At 44.8% G+C, this 22,790-nt stretch overlaps 1 protein-coding gene across 2 annotated transcripts in view; it reads right to left on the bottom strand.

The window, feature by feature from the left end:
- Positions 1-22,790, bottom strand: part of CCDC87 (coiled-coil domain containing 87) — a 145,953-nt gene that overhangs the window by 98,380 nt on the left and 24,783 nt on the right. For both annotated transcript variants that reach the window (XM_069764311.1, XM_069764310.1), the window contains exons 4-9: positions 19,102-19,247; positions 9,761-10,011; positions 5,737-5,968; positions 3,540-3,627; positions 3,204-3,286; positions 2,723-2,877 (exon numbers count right to left, since the gene is read on the bottom strand). In XM_069764311.1, coding sequence (XP_069620412.1) covers positions 2,723-2,877; positions 3,204-3,286; positions 3,540-3,627; positions 5,737-5,968; positions 9,761-10,011; positions 19,102-19,247 — 955 coding nt within the window. The remainder of the gene's footprint in view (positions 1-2,722; positions 2,878-3,203; positions 3,287-3,539; positions 3,628-5,736; positions 5,969-9,760; positions 10,012-19,101; positions 19,248-22,790) is intronic.

The raw sequence follows: 22,790 nt of genomic DNA, 5'->3' as shown, positions 1-22,790 counted from the left end.
TGCACATCTTTGGCAACAGTCCTTCACCTGCAGTCGCCATTTACGGACTCAAAAGGTCAGCTCAGGAAGGAGAACCAGAATACGGAGCAGATGTCAGACAATTCATAGAAAAGGACTTTTATGTCGACGACTGTCTAAAAGCCATGCCTTCAAATGAGACTGCCATCAGTCTTCTCAGGAGAGCTCAGGACATGCTTGCCTGCTCGAACCTTAGGCTTCATAAAATAGCCTCAAACAGCCAAGAACTCATGGAAGCGTTCCCTTCTCAAGACCTATGTAATGGTCTCAGAGACCTGGACCTGGGGTCAGACCCCGCACCAATGCAACGCAGCCTCGGGCTTCTCTGGAATCTACAATCAGACACTTTCACCTTTCAGGTCAGCCAGGAAGAAAGGCCTTTCACACGTAGAGGCGTCCTGTCTACCATCAACAGTCTGTACGACCCCTTGGGTTTCGCAGCTCCTGTTACTATACAAGGCAAGGCCCTACTAAGAGACTTAACTAAGGAAACATCTGACTGGGATGCACCTCTGCCACCTGATAAGAGGATCCAGTGGGAAGAGTGGAAGAACTCGTTAGCGGCACTCTCCAACTTGCATATGCCAAGACCATACACCCCTGTGCCATCTACTGAGATACAGAGCCAAAGACTGTACGTATTTGCAGATGCTTCTGTCAAAGCAATTGCCGCTGTTGCCTACCTCAAAACTGTAGACTCCAAATGTCAGTGCCACATTGGTTTCGTCATGGGAAAGGCCAAACTCGCACCACAACCAGAGCACACTATACCCAGGTTAGAGCTTTGTGCCGCAGTCTTAGCCGTTGAGTTAGCGGAGTTCATCGCATCCGAAATGGATATCGACCTGACACAAGCCAAGTTCTACTCAGACAGCAAAGTAGTCCTGGGATATATCCACAACGAAACCAGGCGATTCTACGTTTATGTCAATAACAGAGTGCTACGAATCAGGAGATCAGTTCACCCACAGCAGTGGCATTACATACCCACAGACCAGAATCCCGCAGATCATGCAACTAGAGCAGTTGACGCAAGTCGACTAGGAAGCACAACGTGGCTCTCTGGACCAAAACTATTGTACATTGAGGAATGTTTTCCAGACACCTTTGAACTAGTAGGAGAGGACTCAGATGCTGAAATCCGCCCTCAGGTGTCTACACTACATACAATGACCTCTGTTATCCAGCTTGGATCTTGCAGGTTCGACAGATTCTCAAGTTGGAAGTCACTTACTCGAGCCATTACCTGCCTGACTCATATAGCTCGCTCATTCGGGACCACCAGAACTCGTGACATGGAAAAATCTAAAGGAGCAGCAAGGCTTACCCACGAAAGCCTAATCACCTTCATGGCTGAAGCTGCAGCTATAATCAATGCAAGACCCCTGGTTCCAGTTCCTAACGACCCTGAGGAGCCCTTGTTATTGACTCCAGCTACTTTACTTACCCAGAAAACAGGACTGTCCAGTGCCCTTCCAGGAGGATTCGACGCGAAGGACCTCTACAAGCGCCAATGGAGACAGGTACAAAGTCTTGCAAATACTTTCTGGGACAGGTGGCGCAAACAATATTTGTCTACCCTGCAGCCACGGACGAAGTGGCAATCTACTAAACCTAATCTGAACATAGGTGACCTTGTTCTTGTGAAACACTGTCAGATTTGCCGGAACCAGTGGCCACTTGGTCTAGCTACCGCAACGTTCCCGAGCAAGGACGGCAACGTCCGCAAAGTTGAGCTAAGGATGACCAAAGGGAATGAACCTAAGACATTTTCCAGACCGGTATCTGAACTGGTCCTATTGTTGCCTTCGGAAGAAAGGAGTAGTGACATCCGTTGATGCCAGACGGGGAGTGTTCTGTCTCCGCCATCTAATATTGTTACCCTGATTATTTGCTTGCATAATTGCAGTTTCCTCAGTATACAGTATTGATATATTCATGCCTTTATTCATCTGTGATGCTTTTGGCTCCCTCTAGCGGTCAGAGTTATGTTGGCAGTTCAATCTTGTTTTTGTATTATCCATGTCTGATTCTCCTCCTCCTTTGCAATGCATTATGGTAGCTCAGCCTCCATTTCCCTCCATTTTTCCTTTCACTTTCTTCAGTTTGCCTTCAAGGAAAGACGCTTCACTTCATCCCCCTTGCGATTGCATTGCCGGTATGTCTTTATGCTTCCTATAGATATTTCTGCTCCATATTAGCCTAGCCTAGCCAGTTGTACTCCCAGTTCAGTTACTAGCTTCCTAAATGTTATGCATAATGTACCTCATGTGTAGTATGTATCTGTTCTATACCATGCACTGATTCTATTTATATCATTGTTCACAGTTTCACCGCATCAATATACGACTACGTTTAATAAAGCACAGACTCAACCACAGTCTCCTTATTGGACCCCGGTATAGCGGTTTATCTGACTGTATAGCTACGTATGAGCCTGCCTCAGCTAGTGAGGACAGAACAATAATGGATGTGAGAAGTCTCTTGAAATTTCACTAAGCACATAATCTTAACATCAGGCTGACAGACACACATTGAGGGAATTTATAAGACCCTTTACGACACTTTTCTGAAGTCCAAAAGGCGCAAAAGTTGTGGCAAGCAATATTTTTGGCATACCTTACTCCAGCGTGCTACAGGTTCAAGACTTGATGCGTTCACCCGTTTATCTTTGGGATGATCACTAACACAAAAACCTAGGTACCTTCGGAGATCTTCTTTTAAGTGATCGCCCTTGACTTCTGCTTCTTCTGCTCCAATAATAATCTCTGGACATTCAGCGGCACGATGTTTAAAGGTTATCCTCAATTCATCAACCAGGAGGTCACCAGTCCTCAAATTAGGGCAGGATACCGACTTCTATATTAATAGAAAGTTTTACAATGGAACACTTGCCGTTGAACTGTAGAAATAAGGACAGAGGTCTAAGGGGCCTACTGTGTATACATATGTGTCTGACTACACCAGATCCCTTGAGATCTTCTTTTCACATGGATTGGCTCTATTGCCTCTGTACGGCCTCCACGTATGCAGCTCTACATTGTGTGCCCAATTCTAAGCAAGGGTGTAATCCCCCAAAATGTGAAACATCCAGGAATTCCATAAAAGTCATCTTAGGCTCAAAAGCATCTCAGAAATGTAATGTAAAATACAGAGAAACCAATGAAAGAAAAGACCAGAACCACCTTTAGAGTTGTATGACTGCTGCTTTGTTCTGTTTCATGATCTGCTTCGTGTAGAAATGGACATGGAGGGGTTACTGCTTCACCTGCGTGAAAATCAGCCGACAAGGCGATGTTACCACCGGCCATAATGCACATTATTCCAATACTATGATGTTTATCAGATTATTGTACATTGCTCCAGTATAAATATGTAAGGAATGGAAGAATTGAAATGTAGGTCCAGGTTATTGGGCTACCAAAAGCCGAGACAAAAGCTTCCATATATAGAAGTGCACCCATACTAGAACACTATGCTAGTGTACACAGTGCAGAGTAGGTGTTTTCACAGTTACTCACATTGGATAGTTTTAAGAAATCGGCAGTCATCTTGTTTGGGAATCAGCATCTGTACCTTTTCTAAATCCAGTCGCTTTATGTTTGTAAGCTGCAAAGATTCAAACATATTTGTACTTTTCAATGAAAGTGACAATTTTACTGAAGTTATACTTTTAGGATTTCTGTATATGAGTATATCTGAAGGTAAAGCAGCAGCTAGCATTGAGGTATTAAGTTTGCTAATGCTGAAATTGTGAACATCGCCGACAAAATCTCTGTTTGGCCTCATTCAGACACCCGGTTTTTCATGTGTTCGGATCATGGTTTTTGCAATCAGACCATATACCCATTATAAACTATGGAACTGTTCAAATGTCCATGTTTTTTGCAAACTTTGTGGTGAAATAAGTACTGAACACATCACCGATTTCCTAAGCAAATACAGGTCCTTCTCAAAAAATTAGCATATAGTGTTAAATTTCATTATTTCCCATAATGTAATGATTACAATTAAACTTTCATATATTATAGATTCATTATCCACCAACTGAAATTTGTCAGGTCTTTTATTGTTTTAATACTGATGATTTTGGCATACAACTCCTGATAACCCAAAAAACCTGTCTCAATAAATTAGCATATTTCACCCATCCAATCAAATAAAAGTGTTTTTTAATAACAAACAAAAAAACCAACAAATAATAATGTTCAGTTATGCACTCAATACTTGGTCGGGAATCCTTTGGCAGAAATGACTGCTTCAATGCGGCGTGGCATGGAGGCAATCAGCCTGTGACACTGCTGAGATGTTATGGAGGCCCAGGATGCTTCAATAGCGGCCTTAAGCTCATCCAGAGTGTTGGGTCTTGCGTCTCTCAACTTTCTCTTCATAATATCCCACAGATTCTCTATGGGGTTCAGGTCAGGAGAGTTGGCAGGCCAATTGAGCACAGTAATACCATGGTCAGTAAACCATTTACCAGTGGTTTTGGCACTGTGAGCAGGTGCCAGGTCGTGCTGAAAAATGAAATCTTCATCTCCATAAAGCATTTCAGCCGATGGAAGCATGAAGTGCTCCAAAATCTCCTGATAGCTAGCTGCATTGACCCTGCCCTTGATGAAACACAGTGGACCAACACCAGCAGCTGACATGGCACCCCACACCATCACTGACTGTGGGTACTTGACACTGGACTTCAGGCATTTTGGCATTTCCTTCTCCCCAGTCTTCCTCCAGACTCTGGCACCTTGATTTCCGAATGACATGCAAAATTTGCTTTCATCAGAAAAAAGTACTTGGGACCACTTAGCAACAGTCCAGTGCTGCTTCTCTGTAGCTCAAAAGTGGCTTTACCTGGGGAATGCGGCACCTGTAGCCCATTTCCTGCACACGCCTGTGCACGGTGGCTCTGGATGTTTCCACACCAGACTCAGTCCACTGCTTCCTCAGGTTCCCCAAGGTCTGGAATCGGTCCTTCTCCACAATCTTCCTCAGGGTCCGGTCTCCTCTTCTCGTTTTACAGCGTTTTCTGCCACATTGTTTCCTTCCAACAGACTTACCATTGAGGTGCCTTGATACAGCACTCTGGGAACAGCCTATTTGTTGAGAAATTTCTTTCTGGGTCTTACCCTCTTGCTTGAGGGTGTCAATGATGGCCTTCTTGACATCTGTCAGGTCGCTAGTCTTACCCATGATGGGGGTTTTGAGTAATGAACCAGGCAGGGAGTTTATAAAAGCCTCAGGTATCTTTTGCATGTGTTTAGAGTTAATTAGTTGATTCAGAAGATTAGGATAATAGGTCGTTTAGAGAACCTTTTCTTGATATGCTAATTTATTGAGACAGTTTTTTTGGGTTATCAGGAGTTGTATGCCAAAATCATCAGTATTAAAACAATAAAAGACCTGACAAATTTCAGTTGGTGGATAATGAATCTATAATATATGAAAGTTTAATTGTAATCATTACATTATGGTAAATAATGAAATTTAACCCTATATGCTAATTTTTTGAGAAGGACCTGTATATGTTAGCTTTTGCCAGACAGTATTAATGAGAAATACTGTTTGTTCTTTTGCTCTGTGATGTAACCTTCTTATGTTGTAAAATCTTCAATAAAACAAGTAAAAAAAAGGTTTCCCACAATAAAAGATGACATGATGTCAGAAGATAGACGTGACACAGACGGACGATAGCCAGATAGGGAGATATGATGTTACCTGAATCAGGTCTGCTTCTCTTTTCTCTTTGTGCACTGCAATCTCAGGTCTGCCCAATCTTATGAAATATTCCATGGTAAGATTTGGTGTGCCCTTTTTATATTGATCTTTCATCATATGTGCACATTCATTATTGTAGAAAGTCTCTTCGGTGACAACATGCAATAACTGTTTCTCCTCTAGTTCCTTTATCTCAGTAATCAGGAAATGTCTCACGGAAAACACATTCATACTAAAAGAAAATGAAAGGTGTATAAGGATTTTAGTGGTTAGTTGAACTAATTGCTATTTAAGGCTTAAAGCCTCTATACATATTACTAACCCGTTCACATTGACAAGCTAATGTGTATGGGGACATCCTGATTCTCCCTCAATACTCATGTTGGGAGACAGAAGGATCCAGCTTGTCTGATTTCTGACTGGACATAAAACCACTGCCAGAGATGTCTGGCAGCAGCTCTCTCATAAAGAACACATGAGTGCTTGGAAGAGTTGGGCGAGACAGATGCCGGCCAAACCTTTGCTCAACCAACAGCTGCAGGGGGCCTTACAGTTACAGGTCCATAGATGGCACACACCGTATAATAAATCCATATGATATCTCCAAGATAATACTTAGCCTGATAGAAATATGAACTGAGATGCTATCTTCATAGCTGGGCAGAAGTGCAGCCTTGGACCTTTAACTTCAGTAACCCATGTACATTAGATATGATTCTGACAAGCACGCTATACTAAGGCAAGATTGTGGAAAAGGGAGACAAGCGAGCATAGGATAATAAACTATTTTAAAAGTGAAAATTCAGGGGTAAGGATGTGTAAGTCACAACTCCAATAAATGCCCGTAGATTACATAGCTGCTGCAGTCACGTCTGTAGATAGCAGAGCATCTTCTCCCCCAAGTAGATTTACTAGAAATAGGAGACAGACTTTCTGGTTGACTGTGCTGCTGAAACCTGAAATGCTTCAATGAACGCTACTTGAAGTATAACACATGTGGAACGGCTCCTTTCTTCACAGCAGCATGGTCGACCAGACCATCTATCTCCTACTTCTCCTCAAGGCAAAATCGTGGACAGTTAGTAGGTTTTCAAAGGTAATGGCCATCAGAATGCTCTAGGAAGAGACAGGATGTACTGAATAATTTTACGAATAACTTGTTTACAGGATTTCAGAAAATGTCTCTACAGAAAAGGGGAATAAATAAAAAACACTATCTGGGTGAAGAATCTTAGATCTCGACACCTCAGAAAATAGCTCTACTCCCTTGATTACAATGGATGTCCACATGCCTTATCCTTCTTTTCCAGGATAGCAGAGTGGGAGGAATTGGAAGCCTGGATATCTCCATACACGTCAGATTGTGGTTCTGTCAGCCCACATCCATCTATGTATGAACACCTTGTACCTGTACGTGCTGACTAAAGCATCCTGAAAGGTATCACCATTGAATACTCTGAATACCTAATTCAATGATATTCTTTTATTTTACTACTAGATGGCAGCCCGATTCTAAAGAATCGGGAGTCTAGAATCCATATATACTTTATTTATTCAAATGTAAGAATAATACAATTAATAAATAATAGTAAGAAAGAACAAAAATAATAGGCAGTATATGGAGAAAACACCAAACAAAAGTTCAAAATTGGTGTGAAAATGTCACTGAACCACTTCACAACTAAATATATATAGTTTTGGTAAATGGTATTATCATTTTTTTGACGAAATTCGGCAGGAGCTTGAAGAGCAACGTCACTGGGCCCGCCTCCACGCAGTAGAAACTTGCTGTGAGGTAAAAATTCAAAAATCACACCAAAATGGCGGGCGGAGTGTGTCACAGTACGGCACGTTTCTGATTGGTCGCTCGCAGCAGGCGGCAACCAATCAGACACTGGACACTGTTGACGTCACTTATCTCCGGACATTAGCTCCGGACATTAGCTCCGGACATTATCTCCGCACATTAGCTCCGGACATTAGCTCCGGACATTAGCTCCGGACAAAGCCACGGAAGTTGGCACAAATTGCAGGAAGTAGTATTCTAGGCAATTAATCTCCGGACATTAGCTCCGGACATTAGCTCCGGACATTAGCTCCGGACAAAGCCACGGAAGTTGGCACAAATTGCAGGAAGTAGTATTCTAGGCAATTATATATTAGACTAGATGGCAGCCCGATTCTAAAGAATCGGGAGTCTAGAATCCATATATACTGTATTTATTCAAATGTAAGAATAATACAATCTAATATATAATTGCCTAGAATACTACTTCCTGCAATTTGTGCCAACTTCCGTGGCTTTGTCCGGAGCTAATGTCCGGAGCTAATGTCCGGAGATAAGTGACGTCAACAGTGTCCAGTGTCTGATTGGTTGCCGCCTGCTGCGAGCGACCAATCAGAAACGTGCCGTACCGTGACACACTCCGCCCGCCATTTTGGTGTGATTTTTGAATTTTTACCTCACAGCAAGTTTCTACTGCGTGGAGGCGGGCCCAGTGACGTTGCTCTTCAAGCTCCTGCCGAATTTCGTCAAAAAAATGATAATACCATTTACCAAAACAATATATATTTAGCTGTGAAGTGGTTCAGTGACATTTTCACACCAATTTTGAACTTTTGTTTGCTGTTTTCTCCATATACTGCCTATTATTTTTGTTCTTTCTTACTATTATTTATTAATTGTATTATTCTTACATTTGAATAAATAAAGTATATATGGATTCTAGACTCCCGATTCTTTAGAATCGGGCTGCCATCTAGTTAATAAATAATAGTAAGAAAGACCAAAAATAATAGGCAGTATATGGAGAAAACACCAAACAAAAGTTCAAAATTGGTGTGAAAATGTCACTGAACCACTTCACAACTAAATATATATAGTTTTGGTAAATGGTATTATCATTTTTTTGACGAAATTCGGCAGGAGCTTGAAGAGCAACGTCACTGGGCCCGCCTCCACGCAGTAGAAACTTGCTGTGAGGTAAAAATTCAAAAATCACACCAAAATGGCGGGCGGAGTGTGTCACAGTACGGCACGTTTCTGATTGGTCGCTCGCAGCAGGCGGCAACCAATCAGACACTGGACACTGTTGACGTCACTTATCTCCGGACATTAGCTCCGGACATTAGCTCCGCACATTAGCTCCGGACATTAGCTCCGGACATTAGCTCCGAACAAAGCCACGGAAGTTGGCACAAATTGCAGGAAGTAGTATTCTAGGCAATTAATCTCCGGACATTAGCTCCGGACATTAGCTCCGGACAAAGCCTCGGAAGTTGGCACAAATTGCAGGAAGTAGTATTCTAGGCAATTATATATTAGACTAGATGGCAGCCCGATTCTAAAGAATCGGGAGTCTAGAATCCATATATACTTCATTTATTCAAATGTAAGAATAATACAATTAATAAATAATAGTAAGAAAGAACAAAAATAATAGGCAGTATATGGAGAAAACACCAAACAAAAGTTCAAAATTGGTGTGAAAATGTCACTGAACCACTTCACAACTAAATATATATAGTTTTGGTAAATGGTATTATCATTTTTTTGACGAAATTCGGCAGGAGCTTGAAGAGCAACGTCACTGGGCCCGCCTCCACGCAGTAGAAACTTGCTGTGAGGTAAAAATTCAAAAATCACACCAAAATGGCGGGCGGAGTGTGTCACAGTACGGCACGTTTCTGATTGGTCGCTCGCAGCAGGCGGCAACCAATCAGACACTGGACACTGTTGACGTCACTTATCTCCGGACATTAGCTCCGGACATTAGCTCTGGACATTAGCTCCGGACATTATCTCCGCACATTAGCTCCGGACATTAGCTCCGGACATTAGCTCCGGACAAAGCCACGGAAGTTGGCACAAATTGCAGGAAGTAGTATTCTAGGCAATTAATCTCCGGACATTAGCTCCGGACATTAGCTCCGGACAAAGCCACGGAAGTTGGCACAAATTGCAGGAAGTAGTATTCTAGGAAATTATATATTAGATAAGGAATGGGAGACTTATCGGACGTACAATTTGGAGCAGTCAAGTAACAGTTGCGCTTTGAACCGTGTCAGATTGGCTTCTGCAGAAAACACAGAGTGAGATTTGTTCTTCTCCATTTTGTGCAAGTAGTACAAGAACAGCTCCTCGGAGACAATCATGATATGGCTGATGAGACGCTTGTGAAGTTGCCGCTTCTCATCTTTTGTTATTATTCCGCTGCACAGTACATGTGGAATATTGAGCCAGGCCACCTTTACCTCACTGAGAATGACATCCTCCTGTAAGAAATTAAAAAGGGGCACATAGTCACAGGGTTATTCCCATCTTCACTGATGGATGTTGTTACATAGTGCTTATAAAAATCTTTTAGAATGTACTATTTATTAAAATTTCACTCTATTCCCCTGATAATTACAATTCTATATCTTCTGGTTTATAGCTTACTGCATGAGGAAGAGGCCACTCTGATGGCCTACAGCTGCAGCAGAAAATGTGCAGCGCTCGCAAGCTCTTTGCTATTAAGCTTGTAAGCACTGCTCTAAAGCTGCGGCAGCTCTTCTGATCCTGCTGCCTCATATAAAAACATTGGGAGGGCACAGTTTGGGCCAGTGGGGTAAGTGTGCTACAGCTTTGAACTGGGAATCAAAAAGGAGCGCCTACCCTCTGGCAATCAGGAAGCTGACTGGCTGGGGAGCAGTGTGATCTTCAACAGATAATGTGGGGCCTGTACCCTTTAAAGGGAATCTATCAGCACGTTTGTGCCACCTAGTTTGAGAACAGCATAGGGTAGAGACCCTTATTCTAGAGAACTGTCACTTTCTCGGCTGCTTGCGGAAGTTTGATAAAACCACTATTTTATTAGCAGGAGACTATCATTAGAGGACTAGCAATCCGGCTGTAATTTAGTTCTCCATATTCGTGAGCTCTGTATAACTCCGCCCCATCACTAATTGGCAGCTTTCTGTCTATGCACAGTACACAGAAAACGGTCAGTGATGTGGGCGGGGCTATACAGATCTCAGCATTCAGAGAACTGTTAGATCTGCAGCAGAAAAATTGGTGATTTTATCAAATCTGCAGCAAGCAGCCCGGTAAGGCTACTTTCATAAGGTAACGCATGCGGTAAAAAAAAGCTGCGTTTGCACGCTTTTTCATGCGGTTTGCATGCATTTGCGTTTTCTGTATGCATGGTGTTACATTTAACAGCAGAAAAATCTAGATAACCAGACACCGCCAATGGGACTACAGAGGGCGTGTGTTATGGGATCTATAATATAACGCTGGGAGCGTCACTCTGTCCGAAGCCTTTATAGACTGCGCAAGCGCCGGCGCAGTCTGGCCCCCAGAGAGTGATGCTCCCAGGAGATCGCGGTATGCGTAAACACTGAACGCACAGCGCGATCTCCACCGGAAAGTCAGGGACCGCCAGGAGGGTAAGTATATTCACCTGTCCCCCGTTCCAGCGCTGCGTGCGGCTCCGTCTCCCGGGTCCTCTGCTGTGACGTTCACAGTTCAGAGGGCGCGATGACGCGCTTAATGCGCGCCGGTGCCGCCCTCTGACCAGTCACAGGCAGAGGAGCCGGAGTGTCTTCAAGAAAATGGCGCCTGAAAACGCGGACTGCCCAGGCGCCGATCCCGGCAGCAGGAATCGGCGCCTGTGCAGTCCGCACTTTCCGGCGCCATTTTCTTGAAGACACTGCAGTGCGCAGGTGCCGATTCCGGCAGCAGGACAAAGATAATGGCGGCACCTGCGCACTGCAGTGTGTCTTCAAGAAAATGGCGCCGGAAAGCGCGGACTGTGCAGGCGCCGATTCCTGCTGCCGGAATCGGCGCCTGCGCAGTCCGCGCTTTCCGGCGCCATTTTCTTGAAGACACAGGACAAAGAAAATGGCGGCACCAGCGCACTGCAGGTGTGTCTTCAAGAAGATGGCACCGGAAAGCGCGGACTGTGCAGGCGTCGATTCCGGCAGCAGGAGGACGAAGAAAATGGTAAGTAACAAGTAAGTAACAAATTGCTGTGGCATGAAGCTGTGGCACTTCATGCCACAGCAATTTGTTATTTACGCCACCTGATTCCTTTCCGCCGCCATTTTCTTGGTCCTGCTTCCGGAATCGGCGCCTGCGCAGTCCGCGCTTTCCGGCGCCATTTTCTTGAAGACACACTGCAGTGTGTCTTCAAGAAAATGGCGCCGGAAAGCGCGGACTCCACAGTCGCCGATTCCGCCAGCAGGAGGACCAAGAAAATGGCGGTGGAAAGGAATCAGGTGGCGCAAGTAACAAATTGCTGTGGCATGAGGCTGTGGCACTTCATGCCACAGTTATTTGTTACTTACGCCACCTGATACGGGGCATATACTATGGAGCATCTTATGGGGCATATGAATGGGAGCAGCAAATTAAAGAGCGGTGCCGCAGGATGGGAGCAGCACATGACAGAACGGGGGCGCAGGATGGGAGCAGCACATGACAGAACGGGGGTGCAGGTGTTATGAAAGGTAATTCAGTACCACAATGGACATAGAGGTCAGCGCACATACAGTGACCTGGCAATAACCCAAAAAACAAGAACGAGCTCTGAGACGTGGGAACTCTGTTGACCGCAATCCCTAATCCTCTCCAACCACACTAAAGGCAGCCGTGGATTGCGCCCAACGCTCCCTATGCAACTCGGCACGGCCTGAGAAACTAGCTAGCCTGAAGATAGAAAATAAGCCTACCTTGCCTCAGAGAAATTCCCCAAAGGAAAAGGCAGCCCCACATATAATGACTGTGAGTTAAGATGAAAAGACAAACGTAGAGATGAAATAGATTTAGCAAAGTGAGGCCCAACTTTCTGAACAGAGCGAGGATAGGAAAGGTAACTTTGCGGTCAACACAAAACCCTAAAAAACCACGCAAAGGGGGCAAAAAGACCCTCCGTACCGAACTAACGGCACGGAGGTACACCCTCTGCGTCCCAGAGCTTCCAGCAAGCAGAAAAAAACAAATTGACAAGCTGGACAGAAAAAAACAGCAAACAAATAGCAAAGAGGAACTTAGCTATGCAGAGCAGCAGGCCACAGGAACGATCCAGGAGGAAACAGGTCCAATACTAGAACATTGACTGGAGGCCAGGATCAAAGCACTAGGTGGAGTTAAATAGAGCAGCACCTAACGACTTCACCACATCACCTGAGGAAGGAAACTCAGAAGCCGCAGTACCACTTTCCTCCACCAACGGAAGCTCACAGAGAGAACCAGCCGAAGTACCACTTGTGACCACAGGAGGGAGCTCTGCCACAGAATTCACAACATGCAGGATGGCAGCAGCACATGACAGAACGGGGGTGCAGGATGGAAGCAGCACATGACAGAACGGGGGTGCAGGATGGGAACAGCACATGACAGAACGGGGGTGCAGGATGGGAGCAGCACATGACAGAACGGGGGCGCAGGATGGGAGCAGCACATGACAGAACGGGGGCGCAGGATGTGAGCAGCACATAACAAAACGGGGGTGCAGGATGGGAGCAGCACATGACAGAACGGGGGCGCAGGATGGGAGCAGCACATGACAGAACGGGGGCGCAGGATGGGAGCAGCACATGACAGAACGGGGGCGCAGGATGGGAGCATATGACAGGATGGGGACGCAGGATGGAGCAGCACATGACAGGATGGGGACGCAGGATGGAGCAGCACATGACAGGATGGAGACCATATACCAATATAAATGCTCGCCACCCGGGCGTAGAACGGGTTCAATAGCTAGTATCTATATATAGACCCTTGGACTGCTGAAATCTTCACAGTTTGCTACTGTATGCTGTGTCATGATGGATCTTCGCATGGAGAGCTTTTATTTCAACCTGGATTTAAGCATCAAGCTGTTTCTTGCCTGTGCGTTTGCTTGGGAGCCACAAAGAAATAGAGAACGACAGAGAAGGACACGGCGTAGGCGTTTTTGGAGACACCCCATTATTGAACTCCGTGAGAGCCGTGGAGCCTATCACACACTATATGGCGAGCTTAATGCCAACCCAGACAAATTCCCGGAATATACCAAGATGTCTCAAGACTCTTTCCGGGATTTGCTTGGTCGTGTCCAAGGAGCCATCCGGAGACAAGACACCCAGCTCCGTAGAGCGATTCCAGCAGAGGAACGTCTCCTGGTTACATTAAGGTACGTAATAATTCTAAACAAATGCCAGTCATAACTATTGTTGGTCTGCCGTGTATTATTTGTATTTTCCTTTAGCTCTTTAGCTAAACACCACCATAAAAAGAATTGTTTGAAATTTTTTTTTTATATTTTATTTCTGATTCCTGACTACCAGAGAGAGCTTATCATTAGGCTTGAGCGAAACGGATCAGACAAATTCAAAAGTCGCCGACTTTTGGCAAAGTCGGGTTTAATGAAACCCGACCTGATCCTAGTGTGGGATCGGCCATGCGGTCGGCTATCTTCGCGCCAAAGTCGCGTTTCGTATGACGCGCTTGGCGCCATTTTTTCAGCCAACAAAGGAGCGTGGGCAGAGTGATGACATAGGTGTTAGGGGCGTGGACGCCTATCGCCATCTTGTCGCTTGTGCGCTGTAGCGATTTGCAATGTGTAACACCAGCTTTTCTGTTCAGGGAGAGAGAGAGAGAGAGATGGAGAGAGAGAAAGATGGAGAGAGAGAGAGATGGAGAGAGAGAGAGAGATGGAGAGAGAGAGAGAGAGAGAGAGAGAGAAAAAATAATAATACCCATTGACTATGCATTGGGTTTCGTGTTTCGGTCGATCCCCGACTTTTCGCCATAATCTGCCGATTTCACTCGACTCGACTTTTGAGATAGTCGAGTTTTACGAAACCCAACTCGACCCTAAAAAAGTAAAAGTCGCCCAACCCTACTTATCATCACTCCACTTTCAGTACCGGCTTGGAATTTCCACCTTGTCTGGAATAGTTGCGGACACCTGTCGGGCTTTGTGGAATGTACTCCGGGATGAGTTTATACCCCTACCCATGGACGACATGTGGATTGAAATTGCTGAAAAATTCTGGAGTGTGTGATTTCCCCAACTGTTTGGGAACGGTGGATGGAAAGCACATCCGCATTATCAAACCAGCCAGAACAGGATCGGAGTACTTCAACTACAAAAAATATTTTTCTGTAGTGCTCATGACAATAGCAGATGTGGACTGTCGCTTCATTGCCGTGGACATTGGAGCTTTTGGCCGTGGCAACGATTCTCAGACTTTCAATAACTCTGATATGGGCCAATGTGTGTATGGCAAAAAATTTAATTTTCCCCTGCCACGAACTCTCCCAAACACTCAAGGCCCACCGGTGCTATTTGTTATGGTTGGGATGAGGCCTTTCAGATGTGTGAAAACCTACTGAAGCCATATTCCAGTCGGGACTTGAACCACATTAAAAGGATTTATAACTACAGACTAACGAGGGCACGAAGAACAGTTGAGTGTACCTTTGGGATTCTTGTCTCAAAATGGCGCATTTTTGGGACAGCCATTAATCTAAAAATGAAGACAGTCGATGAGGTTGTCAAAGCCATCGTGGTTCTCCACAATTACATAATGGCTAAGGAGCGATCCAACATTGAACTGGATGAACCAGTTGCAAACCCATTGCCAGATTACCAGCATCACCCGCTGCGGTCAACTGTTGAAGTTGGCCACATGTGGGACCAATTTGCTGCCTATTTTGATTCTGATATTGGACGTGTGGCATGACAAGATAATATTGTGTAAAATGTGCTGTTGGGTTTGGGTCTGTACCAGTTATGTTTTAAATGTTACTAATATTTTTGTTAATAAACAACGTGTTTTGATATCTGTACCGAGTCTCCTATGTATTTCCTCTAAAAACCATTTAGGTTGCTAGTGGTAAGGTAGTTGACGTCGTTACATCCTGATTCTGTTCTGCAGTATCTATTGGACGTAGACAGAAGAGACGATGGAGGTATAATACAAAGCAGATCTATACTCACCAGGTGATGTGTGAGAAATAATGACTTCATGAGCACAAAACCCAGCCTCATGAATTCACTATTTCTGACACCTGTTCAGGTGAGTATAGATATGCCTTGTATGACCTCCATCGTCTCTTCAGTTTGTGTGAAATAGATTACGTATACTGAAGAGAAAATGGAGGTTATACAAGGCAGTTCTCTACTCACCAGGTCAGGTGTCATAATAATGAGTTTTTGACACATCACCTGTTGAGTATAGTTCTGCTTTGTATTACTGTCATTGTTTCTTCAGTCTGCGACACAGATTAAGCAGACTGAAGAGATTATGGAGAAAATGCCAGTAATATTATTTTTGGACAACTCATAGCTCCATACCAAACACACAAAGCTGCAGTGTTGTACTTAATAACTACTGGAGCTATGAGGTGGCAAAAAAACAAAGTGTACGGCGCAGTGTGTTTATTCGGCGCACGGTGTGTGTTGCCGGCGGCGAAATACACAAATAACCAAACAGTATTGGGGCAAAAAACATTAACGTTTATCTATAAAAAAATAAATAAATTAACTGCGCCTGCTTGGGGTAGAGTGACGGACCTGGGGGGTGTGTAGCTGTGAGGCCTGGCTAACTGTCGATGACGCAGGGGTTGCAGGAGAAGGGGCAATTAAATTAGTGGGGTCTGGTAGTTCGGGGATGGCAGAGACACACTGGAAGGGTGAGACAAACCTGACATCAGACTCATTGGGAGGTGAGCGGGGAGGAATACAGATAGTCCGCTGCTTTTAATTTTCTTCCCTTTTTGGGAATGGCGCTGCAGTCTGGGGAGCCTCGGTGGGCTCATTTCTTGCGGCCTTGTCATGGTGGCCAACCTGTCAGGGTCCGTGTGCCGCTGCTGCTGCATGGTTGTGGTGGTGGGGAAGGCCATGCCAGTGTCCGGCTGCTGCATGGTGGTGGTGCGGAAGGCCATGCCAGGGTCCTGCTGCTGCATGGTGGTGGTGCGGAAGGCCATGCCAGGGTCCTGCTGCTGCATGGTGGTGGTGGTGGGGAAGGCCGTGCCAGGGTCCGGCTGCTGCTGCATGGTGGTGCGGAAGGCCATGCCAGGGTCCTGCTGCTGCATGGTGGTGGCAGTGGAGGATGTCCAAGCAGGAGCAGCAGTGGCATGGTGGTGGCGGTGGGCTGTCCAACAGCACTCGGCATAGTGGTGGTGCTGTAGTGGTGTCCAGCAGTGCTTGGAATGGTGGTGGCTGTGCAGTGGTATGCAGCAAAGCTCGGCATTGAGGTCAAGCATGACAGTGTTGGCACAGGTGGAAATGCCACCACTGGCTGCTGAAAATACCGAGTCTGCTGCATAGCCTGCATGTAAGCAGCATTGCAGGCCTGCATGACACTAAGCTGGATATCAGTAGTAAGGTTTTCCAACATGCTCTTCTCCATTTGATTGAAAAAATGGTGTGCTGGCCTCTGGAGGTCGGCTTTCACTTGGCAAGGCTTCTGGTGACATTCTGGATAAGTGTATCATATGGTTTATGGCACTATCCAGTCTGTCTCCCATCGCCTTGAGTCCATCATGAAAGAGCGAGCTCAAATGCAAAAACTCGGGCATGAGTGACCTGTCCAGGGCCCTCTGACGCTGCTGGGAAAAGCCCCCCCCAAAAAAGAGGCAGAGGCAGAGGATTGGGACAGGGGAACACCTGGTGGACCATCTTCCTGGTCTCCAGTCTGTGTTGCAGGCCCACTTGCTGCTGCACTGCTGGATGGCTAGGACGGGTCCGCAGCTGTTTGATGAAGGACCGCTCCAGAACCAGGGTCAAGAGTGCTGCTCCATGTGCTGTGAAAAAAATAAAAAATAAAAAAACATTAGTACCAAACATTTACAATAGTAAAAGCGCCAACTCCTGTGGAATACAAAAATACAGATTAGGCAATACAATACAACCCATTACACCACTAAAAATACTTACGTTCTCTGGGCAAGGACCGGTCTCAAAAATGCCAGGATGCGGTGATATTTATATTTTCGGATCCTTGCTCCAGAACCACTGGGAACCCGGCTCTCTTGACGAAGGTTCTTGTTGAAGTGATCCTTCATCGAACGCCAACATGTTCAGACTTTGAGCACTGTTGAAAAAAAAATTATGGTTAGACAATGCACTTTTGGCCGTGATCACGCAACTGTGTGTGATGAGAGAAACTCTCTGGAGTTTCTCTCATCACACAGTTGTGTGATCCCGGCCAAGGTCACTGCTGCATCACACTGCATTGTAATACTTACAAAATGCCTTGCAGGCCCGAGCCGGGGTGTTGTCCCAGCCATCCCACATCGCTTGGGCCACCTCATTCCATAGCTGCCGGATCGTCATGTTGTCCGAGTGCTGCGGAACCTGGGCGTCCCACAACAAGACTCTCTCATGGACCAGGGAGATGAGGATGTCATTGTCAATGAGGTCCTCATCCCGTTCTGGAACCTAGAAAATAAATAAATACATTAATGTTTGAGACATTAACATAAGGAAAAGAAAGAAAACAACAGAGATAGAAAACAGGCATGAATATTCAAAGTCAAGAAAAAAAAAGGAGTCAAGAAGCAAAAGGTAAAGAAAGAGCAAAGTAAAGAAATGAACAGTCAAGAATAGTAAAGTGAGGATACAATAAGCAGAGTACAATCAGTCAGGTATACTTACACGCCGCCTTGCCACATGACAGGAAAACTAATTACAGCCCTTGTCTGGCATAAAGTAAAGAGTTCATATAATAGTGAGTGTTTGCCCACTTGGGTTACAGTCCAGCTTCTCAGGCCTTTAGCAAAAGCAGACAATCCTGGAGGTCTGCACACCTCCACATACACAGACCATGTGTGAGACAAACAGGCCCTATTTAACAATGTGAACCACACCCCGGGGTGGAGATATGGTGAGCTTCTGTGCCGACCAATTCTTCAGAAGCTTACATTAAACAGGGCCCTGTCTAGCAGATTAGCCCCTCTTAGTAATATGTCTACTAGAGCATTACTCCGGGTTTACATCACAGAGGACATCCACCTCTGTGATACATATCTCCCATCCACTGTATTTCCGGCAGTCACCTTACAGTATACATTTGGATCCATTTAATGTGGATTGATTTGTTTTAAAAGATGCAGCATCCAACACTTATCGGTACAACAAAAAAAGATAAAAGCTTACAGACGTCTGTCAAAAGGACACAAATAGGGGTCAATTCATTATCAATGGTGTTTCAAAATGTAATGTGTCAAACACGTATCAGTTTGACATGCGAGGACAACATGTATATATGCTAATGATTTTTCCCATTTATTATGTGTGGTGGTGGATAAATGATTTGTACCCAAATTTGTTGATATGTGCAGAACTATCACAGCATGCAATCTGATTACACACATGGAACAATACATACAAATATCTGCTGAATCTCTGTGGAGATAGTAGCATTCACTGCTGAGATATGATGTAGCCTCCTTCTAATAATTTCACACAGAACATCTTCAGAAACGGTACATATATCCTTCATAAATGGGGCAACTGGGGATCCATACATTTCATCTACAGAAATATAAATACCATTAATTACATACATTTTAGTCTTAATGCAATTCAAGAAACCAGATATTTAACTAAGCTGGTGTTAAGCTATACATACAGTGCTCCTGTATCTAAAGGGAATCTCTCAGCAGGTTTTTGCTATTTAATCATAGAGCAGCATGATGTATGGAAAGAGACTCTGATTCCAGAGATGGGTCACTTACTAGGCTGCTTGTAGTAGTTTCAATACAATCACTGTTTCATCAGCAGAAGATTATCCCTAAAGGACTAGTTGTCTTGTGCCATGTAGTCCTGCCTCAATGTGCACAGTGTAGACAGAAAGCAGCCAATTATTGGTGTGTGCGACGCTATACAGAGCTCAGCATTCAGAGACCACTGCTAGATATGCTGCAGAGAAAACTGTTATATTATCACAACTGCAGCAAGCAGTTCACTAAGTGACACAACTCTGGAATCAGGGTTTCTGTCCCTTCATCCTGCTGCTCTCAGATTGGGTAGCAGAAACCTGATGATAGATTCCCTTTAATTCTAATTTCATTAGACAGTTTTCTAGTGGCTGTGAATTCATACCTTTAGATGGTCCATAGACATTACACACAATTTACAGAGACCCATTACAGCAAGCACTCAAGCAAAACAGTTATAGAGTTACATATGATTCAGACCACGACTGGTCGCCTTGCTGCTCTTTGAATATCTGTGGCTGATCACTACGTACAGTATAAGGCTGGAGTCACACGAGCATATAACATCTGATGGGAGAACATGGGATGCGATAAGCTAATGACCCTCGGCTCCTGCTCTGGTGTGAGGGTGATCCGAATGTCAGTGCTCTGATCCTCTCATATGAGAGAGTCACAGCATAGGTGCGGAGGAGACAGAGAAATTAATTTCTCCATCTCCTCCATTGCCTATTGACTTGTACCAGTGGGAAACTTCACACTAGACCTTGGAAATCAAGGTCTGGAGGAAGAGTGGAGAGGCACACAGTCCAATATGCTTGAGGTCTCATGTGAAGTTGCCACAATCAGTGATAATTTGGGGAGCCATGTCATCTGCTGGTGTAGGCCCACTGTGTTGTATCAAGACTAAATTCAGCGCAGCCGTCTACCAGGAAATTTTAGAGCACTTCATGCTTCCCTCTGCCGACAAGCTTTTTGGAGACGGCAATTTCATTCTCCAGTAGAACTTGGCACCTGTCCACACTGCCAAAAGTACCAATACCTGGTTTAGAAACAACAGTATCATTGTGCTTGATTGGCCAGCAAATTCATCTGACCTTAACCCCATAGAGAATCTATGGGGTATTGTCAAGAGGAAGATGAGAGACACCAAACAATGCAGAAGAGCTGAAAGCTGCTATCAAAGCAACCTGGGCTTCCATAACACCTCAGCAGTGCCACAGGCTGATCATCTCCATTCCATGCCGCATTGATGCAGTAATTGATGCCAAAGGAGCCCCGACCAAGAATTAAGTGGATTTACTGAACATACATTTCAGTAGGCCAACATTTCGGATTTTTCAGATTGATTATAAATTATTCTAATTTACTGAGATAATTACTTTTGTTTTCATTGGCTGTAAGTCATAATCATCAACATAAACAGAAATAAACACTTGAAATAGATCATTCTGTTTGTAATGACTCTACTATATGAGTTTCACTTTTTGCATTTGAAGAACTGAATCAAATTACCTTTTTAATAATATTTTAATTTTGTGTGAAGCACCTGTATCTTTTCTGTTCCGCGATCTAGAAACCCATAAGTTTCTATTCAGCAGCATGCTACGTGCTGAAGGAGTTACCGTATGTACTCGAGTATAAGCCAAGATTTTCAGCCCATTTTTGGGGGCTGAAAGTCCCCCTCTCGGCTTATACTCGAGTCATACCCAGGGGTCGGCAGGGGAGGGGGAGCGGGGGCTGCCTAATTATACTCACCTGCTCCTGGCATGGTCCCTGCAGGTCCCTGGCTCCCCAGCTTCTTCCTGTACTGAGCGGTCACATGGAGCATCTTATGGGGCCATAATCAACATTTGTGCAGCATTATATGGGGCAAATGTGTCTATGGAGCATCTTATGGGGCCATTATTAACCTTTATGCAGGATTATATGGGGCATATTTTAATATGGAGCATCTTATGGGGCCATCATAAACTTTATGGAGCATTATATGGGGCTCCTGATTCAATATGGATATTCAAAAACACTTAACCTACTGATGACTAGTGTTGAGCATTCCGATACCGCAAGTATCGGGTATCGGCCGATACTTGCGGTATCGGAATTCCGATACCGAGATCCGATATTTTTGTGATATCGGGTATCGGTATCGGAAGTGTAAAATAAAGAATTAAAATAAAAAATATTGTTATATTCACCTCTCCGGCGGCCCCTGGACATCAGCGGGAGGATCCGGCGTCCGGCACGGCTTCTTTCTTCAAAATGCGCGCCTTCAGGACCTGTGGAATGACGTCCCGGCTTCTGATTGGTCGCGTGCCGCCCATGTGACCGCCACGCGACCAATCAGAAGCCGCGACGTCATTCCTCAGCTAAAGTCCTAGAATGAGCGCCTTCTAGGACCTGAGGAATGACGTCGCGGCTTCTGATTGGTCGCGTGGCGGTCACATGGGCGGCACGCGACCAATCAGAAGCCGGGACGTCATTCCACAGGTCCTGAAGGCGCGCATTTTGAAGAAAGAAGCCGTGCCGGACGCCGGATCCTCCCGCTGATGTCCAGGGGCCGCCGGAGAGGTGAATATAACAATATTTTTTATTTTAATTCTTTATTTTACACTTTAATATGGATCCCAGGGCCTGAAGGAGAGTTTCCTCTCCTTCAGACCCTGGGATCCATGAGGATACATTCCGATACTTGATGTCCCATTGACTTGTATTGGTATCGGATATCGGTATCGGCGATATCCGATATTTTTCGGGTATCGGCCGATACTATCCGATACCGATACTTTCAAGTATCGGACGGTATCGCTCAACACTACTGATGACTCAATTAATTTTACTTTTATTGGTATCTATTTTTACTTTTGACATTTACAGGTAGCTGCTGCATTTCCCACCCTAGGCTTATACTCGAGTCATTAAGTTTTCCTAGTTTTTTGTGGCAAAATTAGGGGGGTCGGCTTATACTCGGGTCAGCTTATACTCGAGTACATACGGTTAAAGCCACCACAAAGATGATACAGAAAAATTTTTAAAAAAATTTGCAGGAAAAAACTTCCAGCTGAATAATGAAGAGTTTTCTGTTTACAATGCGATGCGTGTACAATGGCATCTAAAAGACGCCATATGCACATGACCAAACTCTAACAAAATCAGCAATTAAATGAACATCAGCCCCTTAATGACTGCCGATATGTGAGCTGAGCCTTACTGCGGTCTTTTCGGAGGCAGGTGAAGAACTGGTGCGGTATAACTGATTAGACGACTTTACTGTTTTGGCAATTACAGCGATACCAGATTTATATCGGCTTTTATGTTTGGTTGCTGTAACAAGCTAAAAGACGCTTTTTATTGCAAAAAC

Source organism: Ranitomeya imitator, chromosome 4 (assembly GCF_032444005.1).
Source record: "Ranitomeya imitator isolate aRanImi1 chromosome 4, aRanImi1.pri, whole genome shotgun sequence".
NCBI classification, from domain to species: domain Eukaryota; kingdom Metazoa; phylum Chordata; class Amphibia; order Anura; family Dendrobatidae; genus Ranitomeya; species Ranitomeya imitator.
This window is presented reverse-complemented; position numbering and strand designations above follow the sequence as displayed.